This window comes from Micropterus salmoides, unplaced genomic scaffold (assembly GCF_014851395.1).
Source record: "Micropterus salmoides isolate LMB-PRFRI ecotype aquatic unplaced genomic scaffold, ASM1485139v1 Ms_hic_scaffold_13, whole genome shotgun sequence".
In the NCBI taxonomy this organism is placed as follows: domain Eukaryota; kingdom Metazoa; phylum Chordata; class Actinopteri; order Centrarchiformes; family Centrarchidae; genus Micropterus; species Micropterus salmoides.
In genome coordinates this window covers 26,974,026-27,000,199 of record NW_024040374.1, presented here as the reverse complement: position 1 = coordinate 27,000,199, position 26,174 = coordinate 26,974,026, and the positions used below count along the sequence as shown (strand labels likewise).

Here is a 26,174-nt window from a genome sequence, read left to right as displayed (position 1 = left end):
GCATGGAGATATGTTACCACATAGCTCTAAGTAACAACTTAATAGTTACACACCCCCAGGGTAGGTGTAAGTCTGTTTTTCTGCTGGGGAACATCTTCAGGTTCCCAATATGTGCTATATAGAGCTAGGGAACATAGGACCCTGGGAGAGCACATTTGTAGAACTGAGGAACAAGCGGCCTTTTGTCATGTTCCCATTATGTGCCAAATAAATCTGGGGAACATAGGAATGACCCCTAATGTCCAGTACACAATGACCAACTGTTGGATTAAGATAGACCTATTGGCACACCTGTGGTGAAGGCTAAGCTAAAAAAAAAAAAAAAAAGGGGTAACTTATGCCCCTTTTATTAGAAAATAGTGTATAGCCTATACATTTCATAGTAGATATAACTATTAACACTTATTCAAGAAGTGCAGTAAATTTTTGCTTAGCTTTGTCCTATACTTTGACTGTCTACAGCACACGTTAGTTACTATGGCGCCGGCATCATTTAAAACGTTAGTGGCAACAGTTGGACATTTTGTGTTGGCCCCGCCGTGTCTCTGTACCTTCATTAGTGTACTAGGCTTGTAGCAGCCCCCCCCTCTAGTTTCCCTCTTACGCAAAAAGCAGCGGAAGCTTGTGATTTGCTCAGCTCAGCCCTCCCTCTTCGGGGGTAACTTATTACGGGAGTTTGCAGGCGGAGCCGGTTTCCCTGAGAGATAAATTGTGTGCGGTACAATTGGTGGAGTCGGGTACGAAACTGCCCTTTTGCTTTTCCTGTGAGGGACAGTTCAGTCTAAGCTAAAACCAGCCGAATCAAACCGTTAAACCAGAAAATCCCAAAAGGGGGGAATATTACCGGGGAGCTATTATGTCGGGAAATAAAGACAGTGACGGAGGATGGAGGACATTTGTGTGGAATTCCGAGAAGAAGGAGTTTCTAGGACGAACTGGGGGCAGCTGGTGTAAGTAACTTACTCATGTCCCTTCATTTTACTGAACAAGAGTGCTGCTGCTGACAGGCGACTTTACAATGTCAAATAAACAGTGATGTAGCACTGAGGGAGTGGAAACTGCCCGCGCTCGGTGGGTCTGTCTCCATTTCCTTAACGTTACTGTAACGTTACAGACAGCACCTGTTAGATCTCACTGGCTTTGACACGCTGCGTCGTGACTTCGCTTTTCAATGGAGGCTGTGTGTAGTGAAGTTGGTCTGTCGTCAGAATAAACTCACTGGTTAAAAAAAACAAAAAACAAACGGGCTTATCTGATATAGTTAACTTGCTAGACATGCTACAGGTCGTGTAGTCAAATATATGGCTAATCATTTAACAAAAAAAAAAAATCAATTGACTCAATTCGTTCCCTTGAATATTTGCTAATACTGTTAACTCATGATTTTTTTTGACACGATTCAAGTCTAAGTTGTTGGTGGTTATGTTTAATACACGGCATTTGGAAATAACCCACCCTCGGCGTAGCCCACTTCGGGCCATTCATTAATAAACGTCCTCTGTGAAAAGGTCATCTTGAAGGACAGTGTAGTGGGCCACGACTTTACACTAAATCAAATGGTGAAAGTTGGGTTGCTGTGTGCCTCACTGGTCCCCCTCTTGTATATTAGCCTACTAAAGAGAGTAGAAGAGAAACAGGACGTTGTATCCCAAGCTGAATAGCTAATCTATGGCTCATGTATACGGGCCTGGTTGTGCTTTAACCCCCTTTTCACTCAAACCCCAGATTAATGGATCCAACTCTAATCTTTTTACCACTGTTTCAGTACCTTAAGTCAGGGGAATGCTCGCCTAATACGGTGAGCAGTGGTTGACAGGATAACTACACGCCATTATATAGCACCCTTTAAGCTCACTAAACCGTTTAACTAAATATAAATGGCATTTTGTCCCCCTCATGTGTGAAACAGCCGGGTTCGGTCGCGCTTGGCAATATGGTGCTGTGAGGAGATCACGACTCACATGTCTCAAGGGCCGCCCCTCTCTATCTGCTAGGTATTTTTTTTTCTCTCCCCCGAAAAGAAAGGAAACATTAGTCGGTCCGTCTTTGCCAGTTTAAAGCGTTCTTTCTTCAGAGCTTACTAACAGCTCAAAGAAACGGAAGACTTCAGACTCATTCTCTGGCGAGAAATCAGTTAATGTTGCCATAGTATCTCCGCCATAGCTGCTCTGTGGTAAAATAGTAAATGGCGAGTTTATTGCGAACTTACAGGAGCTACTTTGAGATGAAAGACGTTATTGGCGTAGTAACGTCACCAGTCCTCTGTCACTGTGCATCTGTTACAGGCTCACTGCTGGTCTCTCTTGAGGGAGTGTGATGTCGCACTAACTAAAGGCGGGCGATGTTGCTCTAAAAGCAACAGGTACGTCTGTGCCCTTGAGTTGCAGAAACCATCACGGTCTGTCGCTACAGCCCATTTAAGAAATGTTCACTAATAAAGCTAGAGGGCGTTTGAGGTGATCAATTTTCTGTCTCTGTTATTTAAAAAAAAAAAAAAAAAAAGGAAATGACGAGTGTCAGATAGTGACGGGACACACCTCTTCGGCTCTACCAGTGTTTGTGTGTTCGTGTCGACATTTAAGACGCATCTGTGGCGAAATGTGCTGGCGAGCCGGTGGAGCGTGACTACGCTTCAACAAAAAGCCGTCAGTTAAAGCGGAGACATGAGTGAGGTGTGAATGTGGTGACTGCCCCTTCGCAACATGCTGCAGCAGTCTGGTGGGGGAGGTGCTCTCCATTCAAACTCTGCCTCTCACCACCAGTAGGCCAGCTCCTGTGCTATTTACATTTGTGGGCAACAGCGTTGATATCTGCCATTACTGGCTACAAAATGGTGTTGTGTACTTTCACTATCACCCACGTGCGCTCATATGAAACTGATGTAATGTCGATCTTGTAAATCTCAGGTCATTGGCTATTAGTACAAGTGTGCCCCTTAGATGCCCACCAAGGCCTTGTTCTGCTTTTAACCAACTAAAAAATATTATTGAAACTAAAATGAACGGGCAAGTGACAAAAGTTAGCACCGGTTATAACTTCACACTGTCTGACACTCTATTTGGCCTGAATTTCACCTGCATCCATGAGGACATTTTTTTAATTCTGTTTTGCAAATACTTCTCACCCATAAAACAGGCGCTGATCGCACCACTTTTTACACAGCGTATTCTTAACAAATAATTGCACATGACTGTAATCCCACACAACTCAGCTCAAAGTGTCCAAGTGTCAGTCTGTAGTTTCCTTCAGGTGTATCACACAGCAATCCTGCTATGGCTGCGCAATATTTATTCAGATGTTTTACTCATGTTTTTATTCAGTCCATGTTTCTGCTCAGTTTTTGTAGCTGTGGTACAAGACACATTGCCTCATGCCATGTGCCGTCTACAGTTAATGGGTCGGGCCTCCGAGCACAAAATAAAGGGCCGCTATGGATCGCATGTGCTGGAAACACTGCTCATGTGTTCTCAGTGTGTTTTTTTTTGAATGCAACAAACTCACAGTATCAGATTAACACAAGGCGTGGGGAGGGCAGGCCCGGTCAGCCAACTGACTCCCCTGCAGACTTCTCAGTCTACTGCTTTGAACATGCAAATGGCAGCACAAAGGCATTTTGGGAAGGTGCCACAACAACAGCAGACCTGACAAGAATGGGAACGTGGCTGTCTGTCTGTGTTCAGGAACCCAAAATCAGAAACAATATGATGCCAGGAGAGGGCTGTTACTGTTTGTCGGGGATTGGGGGGAAAAGATCGGGCATCAAATACCGAATGAGAAGTTATTTAGGTAGCAAGAAGACCTTTTTCGATACATTTCAAGGCCATGTGCTCTTAATGGCTATGTCCCTCCAACAGAAACCTAAATATGCAGGGTAGTAAGATATTTACATCAATTGAAAATAGATGTGAATATATAAATATTAAAATGACTCCCATAGGTGCATGGAAAATCAGATTGACCTATTACTGCAAAAAGTGGACAGTAAAGTTATTTTGGGCTACTTTCAAGGTATGCAGTAGGATCAGACAATACACAGTTTCTGGAGATACTCCTGAAGTGTGAGATCGCCACAAAAAAACATTTGTTCAATTTACCAATCACGACCACAGTATTACATCGCAGTGTTGTATAGCTGGATTCAAACAATTGGGCTGATCTAAAGATGGAGGGGGGGGAAAGTAATTACTAGCATAAAACACACAGCCTACTGAGGGTAGTGTCGATTTATCTTTTCTCAAGAAATGCTAATTACAAGTTTCTGTCTACAACAACGGCACCAATAAAGCCAGAGAAAGTACAAGTGAAGCCTTGCTGTTCAATGAAATGAGGACGGTGTTCATGCTGAACCTGTTGTGATAGGCGACAATGGGGGTGAAGGAGCGCCGCATCAGGGTGGCTAGAAATGCCTGGTGACTCATCCATGTAGAACTGGAACTGCAGCCCTCCTGCTGTTGCATAATTGGAGTAAATTTTAAATTGATGAAAATAAAAAAACCCTGCCATTGTTGTAAAATGGCTTCCATAATGAGGAGAGAAAGGGATCATACTGTGTTGAAGTAGTTTTTGAAGGATCTATTAAATGAAATTCCCGTGGTTTTTCTTGGCTCCTGGAGGTTCTGTTGACATTTGAAGGTTTTAGGTGCCAACTGTCTAGAGATACAAGACAACTAAACTAAAAAGCCAAACCAAAAGCTATGACAATGAGTGTTAATCAGTTTAAGGCCTGCTTTAATTGTTTTGGTCTAGGAAATGTCAAATGTAAATTTTTCTAGAGTTCAAAAACCTGATAATATTCAGTTCACAAGCCAAAATCAGAAAATGTTTGGCATTTTTGCTCCATAAATGAAAACAATTTGCTGATGAATCAGTAGATCCACTTCTTGTTTTATAATTAATGAAATGTACCTTTTCCCCCTGCAGTTAAAATCCTCTTGTTCTACCTGATATTCTACGGATGCTTGGCTGGAATTTTCATTGGGACCATTCAGGCACTGCTGCTCACGTTAAGTGACTACAAACCCACCTATCAGGACAGAGTTGCTCCCCCAGGTAAATTCATTCTTTTTTACTGCCTTTTTATGAGTGATCTGCTGCATTACTTGATGTTTCAGTAGCAGCTCACATGTTAAAGCAAACAGCAGCATCGAAAAGAGTAGTTCTGATTCGAGGTGTATCAGATTAGAAATGTTCTGGGCTAAGTCTGTGTGAAGATGTGGCTGTCTATGGTTCATGCAGATAGACATGTGTGTCAGGGTGTGCCTTTAAGCAGCTACTCTATCAGAAGTCTTTCTGACCTTAGATAGGTTCAGCCATTTTGTCCTTCACTCCTCTCAGCCAGTCAATGTTTCCCCCCTCAGGCTACAGGGGAACTGTTGTAGCTTACACCCATTGTGGCTGAAACGATTCATGTGTGCTATGTGTCACGGCCGACATGTTTACATACACATGTGTGGCAGCTACCGTTTGGTAGGGAAAAAAGAAAAAGAAGATTGAGTTTAGTCCCGGCTAAGAGGCCTCTAAGCTTGTGGAGAAGAATTCTAATCTGTACTCTTGTGAAAACACACACTGCTACAGCCACACTATGGCTGTTTCAAAATTTCCTGCAAGCTTGGTGATGGTGTAGATTTTAATTGCCCAGCCTTGTCTCGCTGTGCCAGTACTTGTTTGCAGCGCACATGCTGTAGCCATGGCGGTATTTTTAGCAGCTGTTGTAAATGACTGGCTTCCCGAACGCGGGTTAGTTTGACTGCCGTTTTTCTTGTCAACCTTCCACGACTGTTGACAATGAAAGAGTTGCCTGGCGGAGAAAAAGAGTGCTGAGCACTTTGAGCTGAAGCAAGTTTCCAGTAGTGGCAAGATAAAGGAAGCAGGGAGTAGTTTTTTATTTTTTTTTTCAGAGCTCAAGCCCGCCTCTCACTCTGGGGCTAAAAGTTTCCATTGTGAGAGAGACACACGTGAGAGTGGATGGGTGGGGGCAGGGGATTGGTGGACTTTCACAAGCCACCACTGAAATTCGAATGACTAAATGTGAGTTCCCTGTCTCTGCTGCACAAATACCCCAGACCTTGCTCATAACTACAGCAACAAATAAACAGATCCAACAATGAGGCTGGGAAAAGGCTCAGAACTGTGATGTTTCCTTTCACTCCTCTTACCCATCTCAGTCTCTTCATGCCACGCCTCGCTGAGGCGCTGTGCACAAGGTCTGTGGAAAATTACTGCTATAAAGAGCTGACAGAGACCATCTGAGGAAATCCCTAAGACCCCACATTGTGTGTTGTCCTAAGATAATAGACCAGAGACTCTACAAAGAATAGCTTGCATGGTAGACAGTGCAGATGTCAGGAACTTCACTTCACAAGCAGAAAACAGTTTATATTGTGTTTTCCTCAAGTTGCTGCATTTAAATCATTGAACTCTTATAATCAATGTTTCCCCCTTTTTAATTAGTAGTTTCTTATCAATAAAATGTTCTGTGTTTTCAGGTCTATCACACACCCCACGCTCAGACAAATCTGAAATTGCTTTCAACAAGGATGATAAGTCTACATATGAGAAGTACACCAAAAGCATGATGAGTTTCCTTAAACAGTATGATGAGGAGCGTCAAGTTGATACCATGAAATTTGAAGACTGTGGAGGCAAGTATGAGCCAATCGTCAATCAAGATTTGTCATATTCATGTATTTAGCTATATTAACAATACAAAGCCTACAATAATAATATGTTCTCTTAATTTCATGTAAATACTGGTTGGAATTTGCTCTGGTTGTATTCACTTTATATACTCTGTGTATTTATAGGTGTAATGTGTCTTTTTTTGTGTGTACCATTTGCAGACACTCCTCAGACATACAAGGACCGCGGACCTCTGGAAGATAAAGATGGACAGAAGAAAGCTTGCCGTTTCAAAAGGTCTTTGCTCGGTAGCTGCTCAGGGGTGCTCGACGACTCTTTTGGCTTCAAGGAGGGAAAGCCCTGCCTTATTGTCAAGCTCAACAGGATTGTTAACTTCAGACCAAAGGTAGGTTTACTGCACACTTACAACATTATAGCTTTCATTATTGTAGGTGCATTCACACTGATAAAGGTGAATGAGTTTGACAGGACAGATAGAACACGGTCATAAAACTAGTAGCACACAGTGTAAGTGTTAACTGATGTTACCAATCTGATAAATCCTTCGGGATCAATGAAAGGAGCCACTACTTTGTTAGATGTGTTGAATTATAAAAATGTGGAGATTTTCACCTTGCAACACAAAAGCAGCACAAAAACGTCACTGGAAATGTAAATCAGCCTTATCCAGGAACAATAAATCAGGCATTGCTCATACGTTTCATTGTTTTTTTTAAAGTCATATTTGATTGCATTTGGTCTTCATTACTGGCCCACTAGCTTTACAAGCCAAATACATCCAACCACAAGTCGGATGTATTTGGACATATTTTTCTTTTTTTTTTTTATGTCACTTGAATGCAGCAACATAAAGTATTACGTGTGCATGTAGGGTGCTTACTGTAATTTCAACCCACATTTCGGGGTATTTCCACCGTATTATACATCAGTTACGTGCACGTTGCACCATGTAAAACCACATGTTGTGGCAGCAGCCTGGTTCTGCTGCCCGCCAGTGAAACCTAACATAACCACCTGCTCAGGATGTTGTTCATCAACCAGTCTCTCTTTTTCTAGGCTCCTGCTAACAACGGGTCACTCCCAGAGGCTCTGCAGGCCAAAGCACAGCCCAACCTGATCCCCATTTACTGCAAAAATAAGGTGCGTTTGATATGTGTTTTATATATACTAGTAAATTATTTGTCTATAGTATTAATTCTGTAAAAAAAAAAAAAAAAGTTAATTTTAAATCAAATTCAACCGTTGGGTTTGCAGAGAGAAGAGGATGAAGCCAAGATTGGAGAGATCAAGTACTTTGGGTTAGGCGAAGGCTTCCCTCTTCAGTACTACCCATACTACGGCAAACGGCTGCACCCCCAGTACCTGCAGCCTCTGGTGGCCATTCAGTTTACCAACCTCACTCTCGGTCAGGAGCTCCGCATTGAGTGTAAAGTATATGGAGAAAACATTGACTACAGTGAGAAAGACCGCTACCAAGGACGTTTTGATGTCAAGTTCACAATCAGTTCAACATGACCTCAGCCATGATGAGCACTTTCATTTTGAAACAAATAAAATGTAGAGCGATTCTAAAAGAGTTCAGATAAACCCCACTAGTCTCTGAACATTCATAATATACAGGGCCTACACTTAATCTGTGTGCTTTACATTAGCTTTTCTGTGTGTTTGTCGAGGGTTAGAATGTAAAATACAAGAGTAGCAATAGCAAATATTTATTCTATTGTACAAGAAAATATTCCGTGAGCCATGGGATGTGTTCATCTATTACTGTAAAACTGCAATTCCACTACTGACGTGTAGCGAGCTGTGTTTCTGTCCCCGAGTATTTCACCCTAATGTGGTTTCTATATATTTTTTGGAGTGTCCAGTGCTGTAGTCCAGTCCTGTTGTAATCTCTTCTGTCTTATGTCAGCTTTAGTGGTCCAAGGTGTGTGCGTGCGCTCGTGTCTGTGTGCAGGTGTTTTAGTTTATGTGAGTGTGTGGAGTGTGTGTTAATGTGCTCTGACTAACTGAATTACTAGCTAAGGTACTCTGAACCTTTAAGGCCCATGTATGAGTAAATGACTGCGCTCCATGGAATCTATATATTTTCTTTTTTTTTTTGGTCTGTTTCTTTATCCAAGTTGTCCAAGTTGACTGTGGAAGAATACATTTGTACACCTTTTTTTCTTTGTTGTTCACCTTAGCTGTAGGATATTGTTTGATGACATTTCTGTTTGATACTCTTACATCTGTTCATTCTTAATTCATAGTGTAGAGCTTTGTGGGTCCAGCCTAGAAGACTGTCACCTCCATGGAAACAGTGGCAACTCAGTGCTTTTGAAATCTGTTTTGCTGGAGACATCACATGACGTGATGCTACTTCCTATTGAATGTTTTAGCCATTTTCATGGTGGAAGAATTTTATATTTATGCAGTTGTAAATTTTTTTCAAAGTTTAATGTATGAATCCAATACCAAAGTCGCTGGTCAAAAAGTTAAAGAATATCAGAGGCAATGCAGTATCCCGTGTAATAAGATGTTTAGTTGGTGTGAAATACTTAATTCAATGTTAAAGATCAAAACACTTGGCAGGACTCTACTCTTGTCACTTTATTTAATCTGCACAAGGCTGAAACAATAAACAGAAAAATGAGTCAACTGTAAAGTCTTTGAATATGTAGTTGCATGTTTTCTCCTTTGCATTCACCCGTCCAAAATCTTGAAGAAATACTGCACCTGTCAAAGGAATTGAGATAAATGAATTGGAGAACCAACTGAATCAAACATTAACATCAAAGTATCAACCAGTCCTTCCTCTCTAATATTAGAATAGTGACATTGTGAAAGTTCAAGAGTAAATTCTCCTCTTCGCTTTCTTGGCCACGATGTCCCAGTCTTAGGAAAATGGCAGCTCAGTCAGTCACAGGCTAATGTTTAACAAGGAGGCATTTATCCAGGCCACAGATCAGGAGTTTTCCTGAACAATGACGCTTGATGGGTCAGACCCACTCCCTGCAAAACAATGGTTTTGTTTCAAATTCCTCTGCCATTCTTGTTCTCCTCAAAACCAGTGTGAGCTAAGGTTGCCCCAGCCCACAGAGCAGAGTCATGAGACTCGTCTAAAGGCACGGCTTGACAGAGTCAAGGGGATTTTGTTCTTGGATAAAGCTAAGGTAATTATTTATGCATGGACGGAAAGATAATTAGGAAACCTATTTGGTAGGATCAGAGGAACTACACATGAAATAATGGGTGTATTTTATGGAACATAGACTGTACAATGTGTCAGTGACATATCACCCACCTCCAGAACACCGTCTTCAGGAAGGTCTGTACAGTGGACTGCGTTTTTCACTTTGTCTTTGCCATAAAGAGCACGCAATGTGGTTGGACGAAGATGCCGGGAAATTTCCTGTTGAACAGAAACATCTAGACTGTGATTCCTTCACTGATAAAACAAATCATCTTATTTGCATGCAACTCCACAACCTTGAAACTAAAAACAATGAAATGAAAATATCAAGTCCTTTTCAAACTGAACATCCTGTGCAGTTGTATATTGGTAAGACAAAGTGTTTACTCAGCAAATGGACATGTGATCCTGTAGAGGAAGTGACAAAACACTGACGCTCAGCAAAGGTTACTACACAGTAAATAGTGGACTAGATTACCGCTGCTTCCTTTTTAAGTTTCAGAATGAAAGAAATGTTAACCATAGCATAGTCAGTTGTTATAATACTGCAACAGGTATTGTTGATACTAATACACTTACTAATAACATTTCCATACCACTCCTCTCTATTAAGTGCAGTTCTAAAACCAATCAAAAATATTTTCACTACCGTTTACATATTTTCTCATCACTGTGCACAACAAATACTTTATAGAGACACTAAGTTCTCCTTTTTATTGCTTTGTGTACATGCAACAGCTTTATCATTAGTGTCTGGATATTTCCTTTCAACATCAGACACCCCCAAGGTCAGAGCCTTGGGGGTTCTCTTGCCCCCAGGAAATGCAACCCTCCCACAGGGAGTGACAATATGTGAATCATTACTTCAGCTATGCCACTACTAGCTCTAAAGGGAAGCTAACATTATACAAGATATTGGGAAAAGCAAATTACATGATATTTTATGCTTTAAAGAAACAGTATGGTTGTTTAAGTTGGGTCAAAGAGAATATACTTAATACTGAAATGAAGACAAATGCATCCACATAACACCAGCTAAGGTTGGATTTGTGCGGGTAAACCTTTCCTATGACATTTTGTTATCCAGTGGTTTATGAGTGTGCACACAAAAGGCAGGAACACGTTTCAAGGTCATACATCAACCCACCCTCCTCCTCCAAGCCAGTCATTGTCTCTTAAAACAAAAAAGCTTGGGGAAAACAAGTCCCCTGGTTCAAATGATTCTACTACACAACACTGAAATGTTAGTTCAAGGATCGTGGGAACTGTGGGTCAACTGTTTTAGCTCTTTTCCTACGAGTGTTGCAATTTGAAGTTACAAACAACTTATTGGTTATTTTTGTCAAATATGTGCCACTATGAAATTAACTAAATAGAGTAAGATGGTGATCATGGTAAACATAATACCTGCACAACATCAATGTGTTAGTATTGTCATTGTGAGCATGTTGATGTTATCATTTAGCTTAATGTACTGCTGTGGTAAGTACAGCTTCACAGAGCTGTTGGCATGGGTATTGTTCTACAGTAGCTTCCCCATTTGCAGTTCAGTGTCATTAACAGTGACAAGAGGTGATGTGAGGCGCTACATTTGAGAACTGTTTGGTCAAACAAACGGACACATCAAATGTCTTGTGAGAAATGTTGGTGGGTGTTAATGCTTAGCAAACTGAATTAACACTGCAGCAGGAGAAAACTCAAAATGAGTTGTTACTGGCTGAACTGTAACTGCGGTTTTTTGTCAAGTGCCATCATCTGGCTAATTGTAAGCATCAGATTGTGTTAGAAAGAATGAACAACAGAAGGATTGCTAATACTAAACTAAAAACCGTAGCCTGTGCTTAACTATCTGCAAAATAGCCCTGACCAGGTGAGTCCCGTGCTACATGAGACTAAAGCCAAAGATGGCAAAGGGGAAATTAGGGGGAGATTTACTTAGTGATAAAAGAATTCTTTGCTAAGCGCTGCTCTCTGTAATTGTATTAGTTACCCATGAGTGACCTGCAGTCAGAGTTTAATTTGATTTTAATGAGTCCCGTAGTTTGCTCAACTGATGTTCACACAGTGACTGCAGGCTTTTGTCGACAGTGACCTGGTGGTTACATGACCATCCAGAAATTCGAAAAGTCTCACGTCTGATCCTTCATGCACTGCTGAATGTTCAACCGTGCTCAAGTGAGCGAGTCAGTCACATGGCATATGGCCTTTTACTGCTACCAACTACTACATCTACTACTACTGTCTGTTAGGGCCACCTAAACATTGACCAGATTAGGAAAAAGAACCTAAGCCTATTGCTATAATGTTCTATGTATATAAAAGGTGAATACAAAAGTCTCCCAAACAGGCAAAACATGAAGCTCTGTGGAAACTATTCATGGTTTCTCTGTAATATCCACTGATGTTACAGACCATGAAAGGAGCCAACATGGCAAAATCTAGTTACAATTTTCACCATTAAGTTTAATCAACAACAAACTTTACTGTTTTAAAAACAAAACTTGAAACATGAACATGTGTAATAAGGTTATATTTCTGCTCTACTCAGATGTATCTTTTCAGGGTAGTACAGTGTACTAAATTTAGCATAGTGGTCACCAGGGACAGCTGATATCTCTTTCCACAGAAGCATCACATGGGTCAAAAATCTATAGGAAAAGCATATTTTTTAACACGATGCAGGGACAGTATCTTAGCCTCATGTAACAGGATGTCCAGGCTTATTTCATCATCTCTTCCACTCATCATGTACTGTAACACAAAGGGAGGCAACACAGCATGTTGTGACTACCATGCACTGCTGCTGTGTAGTGGGGGGTGCCAGTGATTTATTAAGCTGCTGATATAAAAATGGAAATGTATACTTACAGTCTGTAAGAAAAGAAAACACTATGGACGAGGGTAGAGGGTACAGGCTGGGTCAGGACTGGCTAACAGAGGACTGTTGTGTCTGCCAACTCTGGTATCAGGACACATCACAAGACAGAGCACAATCTCATTACTGAGTGAGTGCAATGCAAGGCAGCTAAGGGTGTGGAGGTGTGAATACATGAGGATCCTTTATGTGTCATATATTTTAATGTTTCACAACTCTTCTCTGAGGGAATATTATTAATGAAATTGATATACCATCAACTCTAATATGATAAAGTGTGTTTGAGGTCACTTAATCCAGGTCAGCTGTACAGTCATGTGTTTATTCACACAAGACCCGTGTTGTTTATAGATTAGTCTTTGGAATTAATCAATAGCTTGTTCTTACCAGAAACAACTGGCCCAACAATTAAAAGATATTCTGACCTCTTCTTACAGTCTGGCTTTACAGCGTTTGTCCAGTTCAATCTGCCGGCCTGATAATGACGTCTGGAATGTCTTTACTCACCGCATTTGAAAATGTACTGTACTTTGGTACTTAGCACAACAATGTTACATGGACACACACACGCCCTGTTGGTGACCTCAGCAGCGAGCCTCTAACGCACTGAGAGTTTCTCTGAGATCTCAGTGCTGCTGTGACTTTCCATTTATCTCATATATCAAATGACTGAACTGCACTGAAAAGAGTAGGAGTGCTAATGATTAGGTTGTTAGTCAGACAATGCTGAGGTGAGTCTGGAGGTCACAGACTGATGAAACTGCTCGTCAGCTAAAGGACAGAACCTCTGGCAGCAGCCTGAACTATATGAAATATATTGGTGAATTTAACAGTAAATACTGTATACTGCTGTGGTGGCAGCCCGGCTGACGGTGAGTGTCCTGGTTTTTTTCTCCTTTTGTTTGTCTGTGATTCAGTTTTTTCCCTGGTTTTCTCTGTTCTCTGCCTGCCTCCCTGTGTGTGTGCTCTCTCTCTCTCTCTCTCTCCCTCCGCTCCTGAGCCCAGCCAACGACCAGCACCTGCATCTTGTCTACCTCCTCCTCTGCCTGCCACACCTGCCAGCGATCAACTCCACCTCTGCCAGTACTTCAACCCTGGTTCTCCACACTACCTCGGCTTAATTGTCGTTGCTCCTTACCCGGTGCCACTTCAACATTGAAAGCTTGCACGTATTTTGCATCCTTTCCATTTCCCTGTGCTTTGTCTCCGCTGTGTCTGACCCTGTTTGTTTGTCTGTCTGTCTCTCCCCAGGTTCACTCACCCTCGTCTTCAGTCAGTCAGCTGGGCTCGCTCACCTGCCCTTTCCCCCTCGGACTACCCCCATGGCGTCCTCCCAGTTCTCCTGTGCCTCCTCTCTTCCTCGGCCCCAGTGCCCCCCGGCTCTCTGGTCCCTGTCTCCTCGGTTCCCTGTACCTGTGTTTCCCCGGCATCCACCTCACCCTCAACCCCTTCTTTCTTCTAATAAAACCTGTCAAACCTGAGCGTTGCATTTGGGGCCACTCTGTCCCCACACCTGTAACAGTATACATTTCCCCCATATACAGTCAGTACACACTTATGCCACTCATCACTTTTGATATAATAATTCCACTGTAAAAACAATCCCAGTGCGATTGCCTCTTCACTGTGATTTTTCTACAATGGACAATGTATGCTATTAAAGGTAACTTGTAAGATAATACAAATACATAAACATTCTGCACATATGATCTTTAAAAGGTGCAATGTATAAGCATAAAGATACTCTCCACCTGTCTAATTGATACTCCAAAAAAATAGAGGGCAGAAAATCATTTCAGGTCATAACTGCTGATAATTGCCGTTAGCTCAGTTAGAGGTCCTATTAGCTTACAGAGTCCAGACCAGGACCGAACACAGCCTAAGAGGCCAACAGAGGTCAGTTCGACAACAGCGAAATACGGAGGGGAGGCTCAGATTATCAACTCTAAGTACAAAGTGGTATTACTACACAGGATGGGCCAGGGGTAGCTGCTTAGCATGCTAACTTCACTAGATATCTCTGCAAGACAATACAGAGACGTCTTCATAATATCAGAACTTTTACTTCTTCAGATTCTGTTAATAATGGTAGTTCATTATTTCAATGTTTTAAATCTCTTAAATTCTTAAACATTACACTTTTAAGGAGAGGGTAACTAATAACCTAACAGAGGGCAGTTGCAAAGGTGTAATTATTTTGGTATCAATAAGCTATGGTGTAGCGTCAGCGACCTGGAAATCATTAGCTGATTACTTAACAATTTTACTGCTCTGTGGCTACAATGTCAGTAACATTTTGACAGTGGTCTGGAAGGATTGATGGTTAAAGACAGAAAGAATAACAAACAATTCAGTCAGAAACAGAGGAAATAACATTAAAACTATTTTTAACTGGATTGACAGCTGAGTGGACACCTGCTGAACTTTTAGGGGAATTTGTGCAGGTATGTAGTCCCTCATTTTTACTGTAACTTAACAGTGATAGGAGGCATTAGATTTCACATCACGCACTAGCACAGCCCTGCAGCACTGGTTCCACAGTGCCTACGAACACACACACATATACACGTCTCTCTCTCTCTGTCACATACACTCACACACACACACACGTTTATTTCATGGGCAGCCAGCTCATTTATCAAATCACTTATCAAATAAGCCACAAAATCTTTACTATGTACACTCAGCAATGGCCAAAACAGCATTCTCCAAAAATATCAAGTTTTTTTTGTCTGATTCAGGATTCTTTAAAACCAACAGGTGTTTTACTTTTCATGCGATCTGCTTTGAACCAATCAGAGCTTGAAACCAACTACTGAGCTCATAAAAATACAGGGATCCTCAGTCACCTAGCTTCCAGCTGCCTGGCTGGCTTAATGACTTCTCAGCATATGTATTCAAGGCTGCGATCACTTAACAAAAAGTTAACTCCGAAGATTTTGCCAAGCTTATGCAGGATACAAGATAGAGTGCCACACGCAGCTGGCTGTACGTTCACACATAACTCAACAAACCTAAGCCTCAAGATGAAAAGGAGACAGGCTACTGAGTATATGTTACATATGAAAATGTTTTCTGTTGCCTGTCTTTAACAACATGGGCATTTGAAAAACTCAGTTCAAAAGAAAGATGATAGCTGAATTGCAGATGATAGATTGATTTTCACCACACTTACCCCACCCTTTGACATTTAACTTGTTTGAGAGGTTTCTAGTGTAGAATATAATGAGCAATCAAATAGCAAATCATATTCGATATTTGACTCACTGGATCAGCGGGCCCACAGAATTCCCTGAATGACTGAGGAGCGTCGGTGCCATGGATCTCTAGGACCATGCAGGGTCCAGAACACAGCTCGGTCACCATGCTCTGCAGAGAGTGGACGTTTTACTTACATGAAGAATTATACTGATAAGGGTAATAAACCACTCAACTTCAAACATTTGATTATTCCTCTAGAACAGGGGTCGGCAAATAAGTCTGGTATTGGGCCAAATTTTTTTCAAGTCATTAGATGGCGGACCAGAACATATTCAATTGATTATTTATGATCCAGTATTATTTATTTATGATCCTCTATCAAAGTAATCTGGCCATGGGCCAGATATTATTGCTGGTGGGTCAGCTTTGGCTCGCCCATTGCCGACCACTGCTCAAGAGCTTAACAAAAGATTAGGCGTTTGTGTTTCTTTATCAAAAGTAACAACTGACAGAACTTTGATGCAGGTACTTGCTATGATGGCACAACAGCGTAGTGTTTATACTCACAGGATACTCTGTGACAACACCTTTGTAAACTTCATAGAATTCTTCTGCATTTGCCCGGTCCACGTTGAACTGTGAAAAGGAAATATTACTCAACAATGGAATATGCATAATGCACTGAAGGAAAACAAAACAGTAGAGAGCACAATGAAGCAATTTCCTTAATCAAATAAAAATGCATTAATTACTGTATGTTTTTAATTGTCAAAACAGCTCCATTATCACAGAAGACCTTTTTTAACTTCTGTAAAAAATACTAACCAATGTTTTAACAACAATAAAAGATATGAAATCTCCTCAGAACAAAGGCACTGCATGACTTGCTAATATGTTATTTTATTCCCATTAATGCACACCACACTCTGCATGTGGCAACAGTGATTCAAAACCCTGATTGATTTATTTTTGTTCAACAGCCCAGAATGTGCATCACATCTGATGGGGTGAAACGAATGGACCGTGAGAGGTCACTGTTTGCAGCGGTGACGCTGACTTCAATTTTGAGGCAGTCAATACAGTGCACATATTGGTTACATGAGTACAGCTAGCTACGATAAATGGGCATATGAGCAGAAACCCAATATTCTTCTGGAACTAGTTTACATGAGCACAGTGAAAGGATGGCAGGCACAGCAAACGTATGAAAGACTCTGAAAGAACACAGTATAAGGAGAATTATTTGCTAAACTTTTACCATCTGAAGGGCTGAGATTTCAAATCCAGCTGATATGGAGTTCAGGATCTTCCCCGTCAGACCTATGAACACATAAAAGCTGTTCTTTATGATCCCTAGGTTTACACAGATTGGCAAGCAAGTCATATAGTGCTACAATAAACTCTTCAATCTGATCAAAGACTTTCTGTAGCAGCAGTCACAGTAAAATTCATCACATGATCAAACTAATAACATTATTCTTATACTTATATTAGTTATTATTACTGCCATCCTAAAACTCTAGTTGTTATTATTACTCTTTTTCAGACCTAAGTGTTTTCTTATTTTGCATTGACCTCACGTAGTAGTGTCTCTTCTGGACAAAGAACATTGAGATTGTCTTACAGATGTCCTGTCTGTTAGAGGAGAGGAGACATTATTTTTGTCCACAGAGTCAACACTTTGGAAAGAGACATACAGAGGTGTAGCTCTTGTCACTGTGGCCGTACATTATGGTAAAAATGGTACAACCACAGCGAGGAAAGTGCATCAGTGACAGTGGAGGTCAGACTGCTGCAGACGCACATAATTAAAAGAGGGCGCCAGTCTCATAATCTCAGTCTGACATCCTGATAAAAAGTAGCCTGTGTACTTGTCAGGAAGGATAATAGGAGTGTAATCGTGACTTTTGGTTTGGGCCTGGTGCAGCAGTGAGGGCTGATGAGTTTCTCTCTTATTTGGATAATCATTCGTACTCAGTCCAGTTATATGTGTATTAGGTAAGTATCACCTCCTGAGCTCTCTCTGCCTTCTACAGCCTGCAGCCAGCGCCTCTCTATACAGCCTCCTGAGCTCTCTCTGCCCTCTACAGCCTACAGCCTAGCACTCTGCACAGCTGCCCTCTACAGCCTGATAGGCCCACACTCTGCACAGCTGCCTTCTACAGCCTGCAGCCAGCGCCTGATAGGCCCACACTCTGCACAGCTCCTCTCTCTGCCCTCTACAGCCTGCAGCCTGCAGCCAGCCCCGATAGGCCCACACTCTGCACAGCTCCTCTCTCTGCCTCTCTACAGCTCTGCACAGCTCCTCTCTCTGCCCTCTACAGCCTCCGATAGACCCACACTCTGCACAGCTCCTCTCTCTGCCCTCTACAGCCTGCAGCCTGACCCACACTCTGCACAGCCTCCGATAGGCCCACACTCTGCACAGCTCCTCTCTCTGCCCTCTACAGCCTGCAGCCAGCCTCCGATAGGCCCACACTCTGCACAGCTCCTCTCTCTGCCCTCTACAGCCTGCAGCCAGCCTCCGATAGGCCCACACTCTGCACAGCTCCTCTCTCTGCCCTCTACAGCCTGCAGCCAGCGCCCGATAGACCCACACTCTGCACAGCTCCTCTCTCTGCCCTCTACAGCCTGCAGCCAGCGCCCGATAGACCCACACTCTGCACAGCTCCTCTCTCTGCCCTCTACAGCCTGCAGCCAGCCTCCGATAGACCCACACTCTGCACAGCTCAGAGAAAGCAGCTGCTGCTGTTGCTAGGAGATCATATTCTGGGTGCCTGGCAACAGAAGCTTCCCTATTCCAGTCATGTCCGAGTTTCAGTCACAACCTCCTTTATCACCGCTGTGATTGGCTACGACCCCAGCACACGTAGCTGTAATGTAATATTGTCTCTTAAGTGATCTTCAATGGAAATCAAAGCAATCATTTTGATGCTATGTCTTTGAATTGACCGACAATCCCAGAGTGGGCCTAGCTGCCTTATCCCTCAGACTGGGTTTCTATTTTTGGCTCAGACCAGAAGGTGTCACCTGACGTCTGATGAAAACATTGTGTTGTCACATTAAAACCCTGACAGTACTATAATTTAAGCAATTTGGATTTGCATTTTAATGATGCAAGTCCATTGCAATGTAATCTGGAAAAAAAACTGAAAATACAAAACCAACGTTATTCTTTTGCTTTTTGCTACAATATGTGTAGATTTTCTACAAAACTATTCTGATAAACTGAAACTGAATATGAACTGAATAGCAGATGAACGCCAGACCTGTCAGCTAATCATTAAGAGTAACTTGGGGCGATGACGATACCTTTAAAAGTTCGTGCCACTTCTGACCAACTGTTCAAACGAGGTAATGTAGTTTCTCACCTCAGATTTACTCAGAAAGTGATTTTGTTGGGTAGGAGGACTTTGACAACATATTCAGATCTGCCACTATCTTTTTAAAACTTGAATATCAGAAGACAATTGGCAGTCCAGTTATTGTGTTCATCATGTCTTAGTGAGCAAAAGAACAGTAGACAGCAGAGCATGCTTGAAATGATGTATGTCGCAAGCAAATAACTATTACGCTGCCAGACCGCAATGAGCTCAGAGAAATTTGTGGGCTGACTAAACTCCTCTTCAGGCACTTGAAACAAAATGTATAAGGCATGCATGTATAATTATTAGCTCTATAAATCAATAATAAAATGCTGAGCGTTTGCTGCTGTTTGAACTAATCACAATCAGCCGGTTACAGCCCTTGTTGTTTAATAGACATTAAGAAAACTAAGAGACAAAAGTAAAACAAAATATTACTTAAGTAGTGTGCATCAGTAGCGAACATAATTACAGACATTAAGACAGGCCAGTTTAGGATTTCTCTTTCCACCTAGACAAATCTCTATCTACTGTAACGTACAGAGCCGTAACAGTATTTAAGAACTAGTTACACAATCACATCAAGTACTTAATACAATTAACTGAATGAATGTAAGTAAACAGTAAATGATTAAACTTATTTCCTTTTTTTTTTTTTTGTAGTGTTTAACGGTGGAATTTATTTTGGATGTTATGTGATATTTGTATGTATAAAACTGTGTGATTTCCTTGTTGGACCCTAGGAACACTAGCTGATGTCATGGCATTAGCTAAGGGGGATCCTAATAAATAAAACTAAACTTCTGTCTAGAATAAATAATAACCATAATCAATAACCACTGGCATGCACACTCTAGGTTTTGGAGGAATTTAAGTTGCTCAGTTATGCAGGAAAACTGAGCATGACCATACATAGTTAGGTTTTTTTTATTGGGCCCTCTCTCATAGACCTTTCTTACTGGCTAACCTTTCATGTCTTAGCAGGAAAAGTTATTGGTATTATTACTCCAGTAATAACATTAAAGATGGCTTCATTCCATTTAGGTGTGGCAGAAAGTCAAACCAGCGGGCAGAATGCACAGTACCCGGGTCCCGGCACCCCTAGATATCTACAGACATTATTAATAATTAATAGGTCAAAATGTCCCGTCGCGGGAAAGGTCTACACACTAGGGATAAAATAAGGAATACTATTAATGGTAATGTTTCTGCTGCTTCCTTTCTGATGTTCCTTTTGAATAAACATTGCAAGCAAGGACGTGCATCTCCCAATCAAAATGTCATCTCCGCTCACAACGTTGCCAAGTTTGTCTCAGCTGAGTTTTGTTTGTTCGCTATCTGATGCTAAGCAAGTGTTATTTCTTAATTTAGAATGTTAGCATGCACAAAAAATAGAAAAAGAAAGCACAAATACATTTAATCAATATATTCAGTCAGTTAATACTGACCTGGTCCAAACCAGAACCATAATTTTTATTTAATCTTTATTTAATCATAAATAAAAATGAAATTAATTTAGATGGGACCACAGTGAGTTTGTTTATCGGCATAAACTGTGTGTGGGCTAATGTCTCCAGAACGACCAGTATGGGTCTCTCTTCTTGTCAACAACTTTCTGTGTGCATACTTCAGCTCTGTCCAGAGAATTTCACATTTTACAGGTCAGAGCTCTAGTGGCATGCTCCATGAACAGGGATCAGGACAGGGATTTGGAAAAATCCAAAGCCAAATTTGGTAACCATGAAGAGCCTTTGTGTGACACAAGCACATTAACGGCCATAGGTCAAGGGGAGAATATATTATGGTCAGTGGACTGCACTCATTATATCTGCATAATTTATGGACGTATTAACAGACAGACAAGGACCAAGATAGATAAATAGATACGTAGATAGATTGATTGATAATATAAATATGTGTTGGCTGCATAGTGATGGAATGGTATAATAGGTATATGTTCCCTACCTTCTGATATCGCATGAGGTTTGATGATGCAACATGTGCAGTCTGTGTAGATGGCTGTATTAGAGGGGCCATGGCCAATTGTGGATGGGAAAAAGAATTCAAGCTCCTAATAAAAGAAACAGGATAAAAACAACTTTAGAGTGCATAATAATCATTTCTGAGAATGCAGAGCGTGGGGTACAAGGGCACATATGAACATGAATAAAGCTAACAGGCTAGCTTCAGATCCTTACTCTTGCTGCTGCAGCAAGTGAGTCAGAGCCATGTCCAACATTTTTTAAGCCATCTGTTCCAAACTGGGCACGGACACTCTGCGGTGCCTCCTTCCGCGCCACAGCAGAGTCTACAGGTCCCAGGAGCCTCCTCCAGATAGACACAGCCTCATCACCCATCAGCTCCATGGCAACCACAGGGCCCGAGGACACAAACTGCACCAGGTTACTGCAAAATGGAGCAGCGACGGAATAACTCATCCATATAAGTGGAAATCCAACTAGCAGTAGCTGTGTGAAATATTTTAAATGTCACTACAATGTCATTAGGATCGTTGCCACAGGTTCTGTTAATTATAGTGGCCTTGCTAACAGAAATGTTCTCAGCTGGCTCACACTTGCTGAAAACCAGCAAATCATTTACAGACACTCACTTGAAGAAAGGCTTTGACTGATGTTCGACATAAAAGTCTGCCGCTTGGCTCCTGAAAGGTAGGAAAACCATAAACCATGGAGTTAATGTTCAAATGTGACTCAAATGCAAACTACTGACATTGACATTTACGGACATCAATAACATGTAATTTCTTTCCTGAGTAAAAGGCTACTGTGTGAATTGGTCCTCTTTGGTGTGTAAGATTTTAGCTTCTTAATTGTCTGGGGGGAAAAAAACAATGGTTCTGAGGTGACAGGACTGAAATAAAATAATATTTTACCATAACCACTGATGTCATGTTCTCAATTTGAATTTTTACTTAAAATGACAGGAGCATTAAAATTACCTTTGGTGCTCATTATACTCATTGCTATATCCGACACTGAGATGGGATTGATAATATAATTTCACAATGAAGGAGCACCCGATAAAACCTTTAGTAGTTAATTAAATGCCGACCTTGCCTGGCCCTTGGCACGCCTTATGTTCCTAATATGTGTGAGAAAAGAGAGCCATCCATCTGTTTATGTGAGGATACTGGCACCAAACAGCCTGTGTCTCCCTCTTTGACAGAAGTTTGTTTGATACATTACCACAGTGTGACTTGTAGTATTATGAGTCACTCTCACCAGTGAAACTATGACCTTACCATGTAAGCTTTGTCATTTTGGCTTTGGTCACAATCAGGTTGGAGGAGTATATCAGTTCAAGGACATCTCCGATCTTGGTAACTACATCTGGCTTTATTAATGCAAGAGTTCTGGAGAAAAGGAGAGAGCATTTGAAAAACAGATCATGTCTGACATATAAGCCAATAAGAAGCAAGTCATCAAGATCAGACACCATAAAAGAAACACTTACAATCATGAATGCTTTCAGATGTGTTTATAATCTGTAGGGCCGAGTATTGTCTTGTCAAGCCAATTTTGTTTATATAGTGAAATGTTAGGAAATGTTTTTGGAGGAAAGCAAATGAATAGAGGAAAAAAGTATTTAATGGATATTGTTTTGGTATCTGTTCCAAGAATAAATATATATAGCAAATAAATCACAAATAAAATGTGATTTATAAAGTCAAACACATACAACCAAAGTCTCTTGCTTTTATGTTAAGAATCTGATTGACAGCTGCTGATTAGAAACCCATACATACCAATATATAAGAATCTAAAAGGACCTTCCTGTAAATTACAACAATAAATACAGAAAACATATGTAGATCACACAGCAGTTTTCCTAACATTCTACAGAAAATGTAGCAAATCAAGACATAACACCTGCAATTTCCTTAATATTTTTTACCATTCTGAGGAATAAGTAAATATACAATGAGTGTATAATGTCTGTGAGAAATCCTGCACAAAATACATTCAACTTTAAAGAATTTTAAAATAAATATTAAGAGCCACAGTTACAGGGATTATCTGTGAGGTGAGACATGTAACTGGAGAAGATCATGCAGACTTATCACACACCCATACCTTTCTTTTTTGCTGCCAAGCTTGTTTGCTGTGTACTGATCCCCATAGTCAATCAGGTTAAGCTGTCGGGAGAACACATTCACTCGATTCCCAATGAACAGGTCCTCTGGATTGAGGTCGTCATATTTGGTCCTTCTCAAAAATATTCGCTGGTTTTTTACATCAAACTGCAAATAAAAACAAACACATTGGAAATTTATTAAAATTAGCTCGTTTCAGATTTAAGCAGTTCATGGTAACTATGAAAAATATCCCAGAGAGCACATAACATAGTGTTGCTGGGCCAATTTTTCCAAAATCAAAAAGAATAAACATCTTGCCGTAGAAATCTCCTTAAAGATTCACATCTTGATGGTAAAAAGCTTGATAACGACAAGTTACAGTAGCCTTGCCTTTACAAGTTGACGAAGTTGTTAAAGCAGTGTTGAAGCAACCAATCTAAAAGCAAATTTGAAAAACATTAACTGCAGTAGCAAATGCTTACCATTTCCACTGAGCCATCTTTGGGGTAGTAGAACAGTTGATAACGCCGCAGGAGAGCTGCAGTAGGGTCATACCACTCAGCAAGAAAGGCGTAGCGATCCGCCTGATAAAGTCAAGTCAACAGAAATAATCACAGTAATACGGAGGCACAAAAAAAAAACATGTTGGGTAGACCTTGGTCCCAGATATTGATGCAAATGATTTTACAATAATCCTAAATGAGAAAAGGAACACACTGATAAAGTGCAAGTCCAAATTATGAAAGTTCAAGCAGATTCTCTGTCCGAGTCAACAGAGTCAACAGCTCCATATTTGTTGCAGTAGACTTGTTGTTGCCCATTAACTACAACTCATGTCTACTTTATATTACTGTTAACTATTTTTCAATGCACGCTTTAGATTTTTGAATGTGTCACGTTGCAGACTGGGGTAGGTAGGTTTCCTCATTTAGCAAGTCTGGGTTCTTACAAACTCAAGGTTAAAGGATTCAGGATTTCTTTTGTTAGCACCGCAGCTTAATTAAAAGCAAAGAAGTGGCATTAAATGACAGTGGCTGACAATTAAGCCTGACTTAGAATTAGGGCTGCAACTAACGATTATTTTCATTGTCGATTAGTCTTAGTCTTCTCAATTAATCGATTAGTTGTTTGGGCTACAAAATGTCAGAAAATGGTGAAAAATGTCCATCAGCGTTTCCCAAAGCCCAAGATGACGTCCTCAAATGTCTTGTTTTGTCCACAACCCAAAGACATTCAGTTCATTAATTCCTGTACGTGTGTTGATTTTCCTTTTGGTGTTTATTTATTTATATATGGACTGTTCAATTCATTCAGTTGTTACTATGCTTTCAGGGTATCGGGGGGTCACAGAGGAGTGAAGAAACCAGAACATTTTCATATTTAGAGAATAGAATTTGGACTTTTCTTAAAAAATACTCAAACTGATTAATCAACGATTAAATTAGTTGGCAAATAATTTAATAGCTGACACTAATAAATGCAAATGAAGTTAATCTGTCAGTTTGTCTTAAATTTAGTGCTAACACCTCTTAGCAACAGGGTTGACTATGACGCTCCAATTTCCTCCCACAGACCTTCCAAAGTGATGCAAGTCAGATGAATGGAGTGTGTGTGTGTGTGTGTGTGTGTGTGTGTCACTGTGAAGGACAACATGTCGAAGGTGTTTCCTTGTCTTCTGCCCATTGTTAACATTAAAAAGCACAGTGTTCCTGACTGAGAAGGCAAAGAAAATAAACAACCTCTCTCTTCCGCTCTCCAAACAAGTAGGTACTTGTATCCTGTGGTTGATGCATGGAGTATTTAGATATAGGTGGACGCAAGAGTCTTATCAAACTAATTATCCATGGGCTGCTATGCCTAGCACACAAACCTTCACAAAACAGTGGAGATATGTTTGATGTTTTATCTCATTTAGCTTACCCACTACCACAGGAAAGTCAATACTCCTGGACATTGAGACCAGTGCCCCAGATTCAGAAGGGCACTAGAGGGCACTTAAGCAGAAGCAGGTGCTTTTTGTCACCACCGCAGCCTACTGTTCTTTTGTGTGTTAAAATTAAACTCACTTTTAATGTTAGTCAACAACTTAGCATTCAGGCCCAGACACATGTTCCGTCAGACTGAAACTCACTGTATTGACCTACCAACCTGTTGCACGGTGTAACTGTTATTGGTATTAACGCTAGAACAAACTGGGCCTACTGACTTAGCATAATATGCCACACAAAACATGGACATTAATGGTACAACTGTTACTCGTCATAGGGATACCAAGCCTATTTCACCGTTAAGTTTATTAACGTCATGTGAAAGTAGAAACTAACACTATTCGCACTGTAACGTTAAACAAACAAGTAAGTTACGTTACTAACGCTAACGGTGCAGCTAGCCAGTGCTCACCTAACGTTACCACCAGTTATTGTTGTTGTAAAGCTGGCTTTAAATTGTCTATTAAGTTACTCAATTTGGCTACTGCAGAATACCAAAGTCCGCCAAACGTTGTTGGTTAAGTTACCCGGTAACGTTAACTTTAACACAATGCTAACGTTAACTGTTATTCTGTGTTTGATTCGTTTAAGCGTTTTAGTTCAGTGGTGCTGGATTTCTAACTAACGAATAGGACGTTCGCATCACTGTTATAGAGAAGGGAAATGTTAACTTACCATTTTAGACAAATTAACATTTAGTCTACAACATATCTCAGTACTGTTTGCAGCTAGCAGACGTTAGCCATCCAGGGCTATGCTTTGTTTCTATAGTAACTGTGGTGACAAGCCAAGGTGCGTTCAAGGTGCATTCACCCAACAATGTACATGTCAGATG

The 26,174-nt window shown here is 40.9% G+C and overlaps 2 protein-coding genes across 2 annotated transcripts; one reads left to right on the top strand and one right to left on the bottom strand.

The window, feature by feature from the left end:
• The first annotated feature begins 703 nt into the window (after positions 1-703).
• atp1b1a (ATPase Na+/K+ transporting subunit beta 1a) lies at positions 704-9,280 on the top strand. Its single transcript, XM_038716665.1, has 6 exons — positions 704-950; positions 4,921-5,049; positions 6,486-6,641; positions 6,840-7,024; positions 7,696-7,779; positions 7,894-9,280. Exons 1-6 carry the CDS (start codon positions 857-859, stop codon positions 8,152-8,154), a joined length of 909 nt encoding a protein of 302 aa, XP_038572593.1. The 5' UTR covers positions 704-856; the 3' UTR covers positions 8,155-9,280.
• On the bottom strand, positions 9,217-26,160 carry nme7 (NME/NM23 family member 7). Its single transcript, XM_038716658.1, has 12 exons — positions 26,015-26,160; positions 23,834-23,935; positions 23,350-23,516; positions 22,518-22,628; positions 21,867-21,917; positions 21,454-21,661; positions 21,221-21,326; positions 17,149-17,210; positions 16,458-16,526; positions 15,957-16,058; positions 9,926-10,033; positions 9,217-9,357 (listed from the first exon to the last, which is right to left on the bottom strand). The coding sequence occupies exons 1-12, from the start codon at positions 26,015-26,017 to the stop codon at positions 9,325-9,327; spliced, it is 1,122 nt and encodes a 373-aa protein (XP_038572586.1). The 5' UTR covers positions 26,018-26,160; the 3' UTR covers positions 9,217-9,324.
• Between the last annotated feature and the right edge of the window lie 14 nt (positions 26,161-26,174).

What these genes read in the sequence shown, in the direction of transcription:
- atp1b1a (XM_038716665.1), top strand. Translation starts at nt 857, where the DNA reads ATGTCGGGAAATAAAGACAGTGACGGAGGATGGAGGACATTTGTGTGG. An exon ending in ACGAACTGGGGGCAGCTGGT is followed by an intron (nt 951 to 4,920) that starts GTAAGTAACTTA and finishes TTCCCCCTGCAG; the next exon opens with TTAAAATCCTCTTGTTCTAC. An exon ending in TTGTTAACTTCAGACCAAAG is followed by an intron (nt 7,025 to 7,695) that starts GTAGGTTTACTG and finishes CTCTTTTTCTAG; the next exon opens with GCTCCTGCTAACAACGGGTC.
- nme7 (XM_038716658.1), bottom strand. An exon ending in AAGATGGCTCAGTGGAAATG is followed by an intron (nt 23,517 to 23,833) that starts GTAAGCATTTGC and finishes TTTTATTTGCAG; the next exon opens with TTTGATGTAAAAAACCAGCG. An exon ending in GTGTTGTCACAGAGTATCCT is followed by an intron (nt 16,059 to 16,457) that starts GTGAGTATAAAC and finishes CACTCTCTGCAG; the next exon opens with AGCATGGTGACCGAGCTGTG.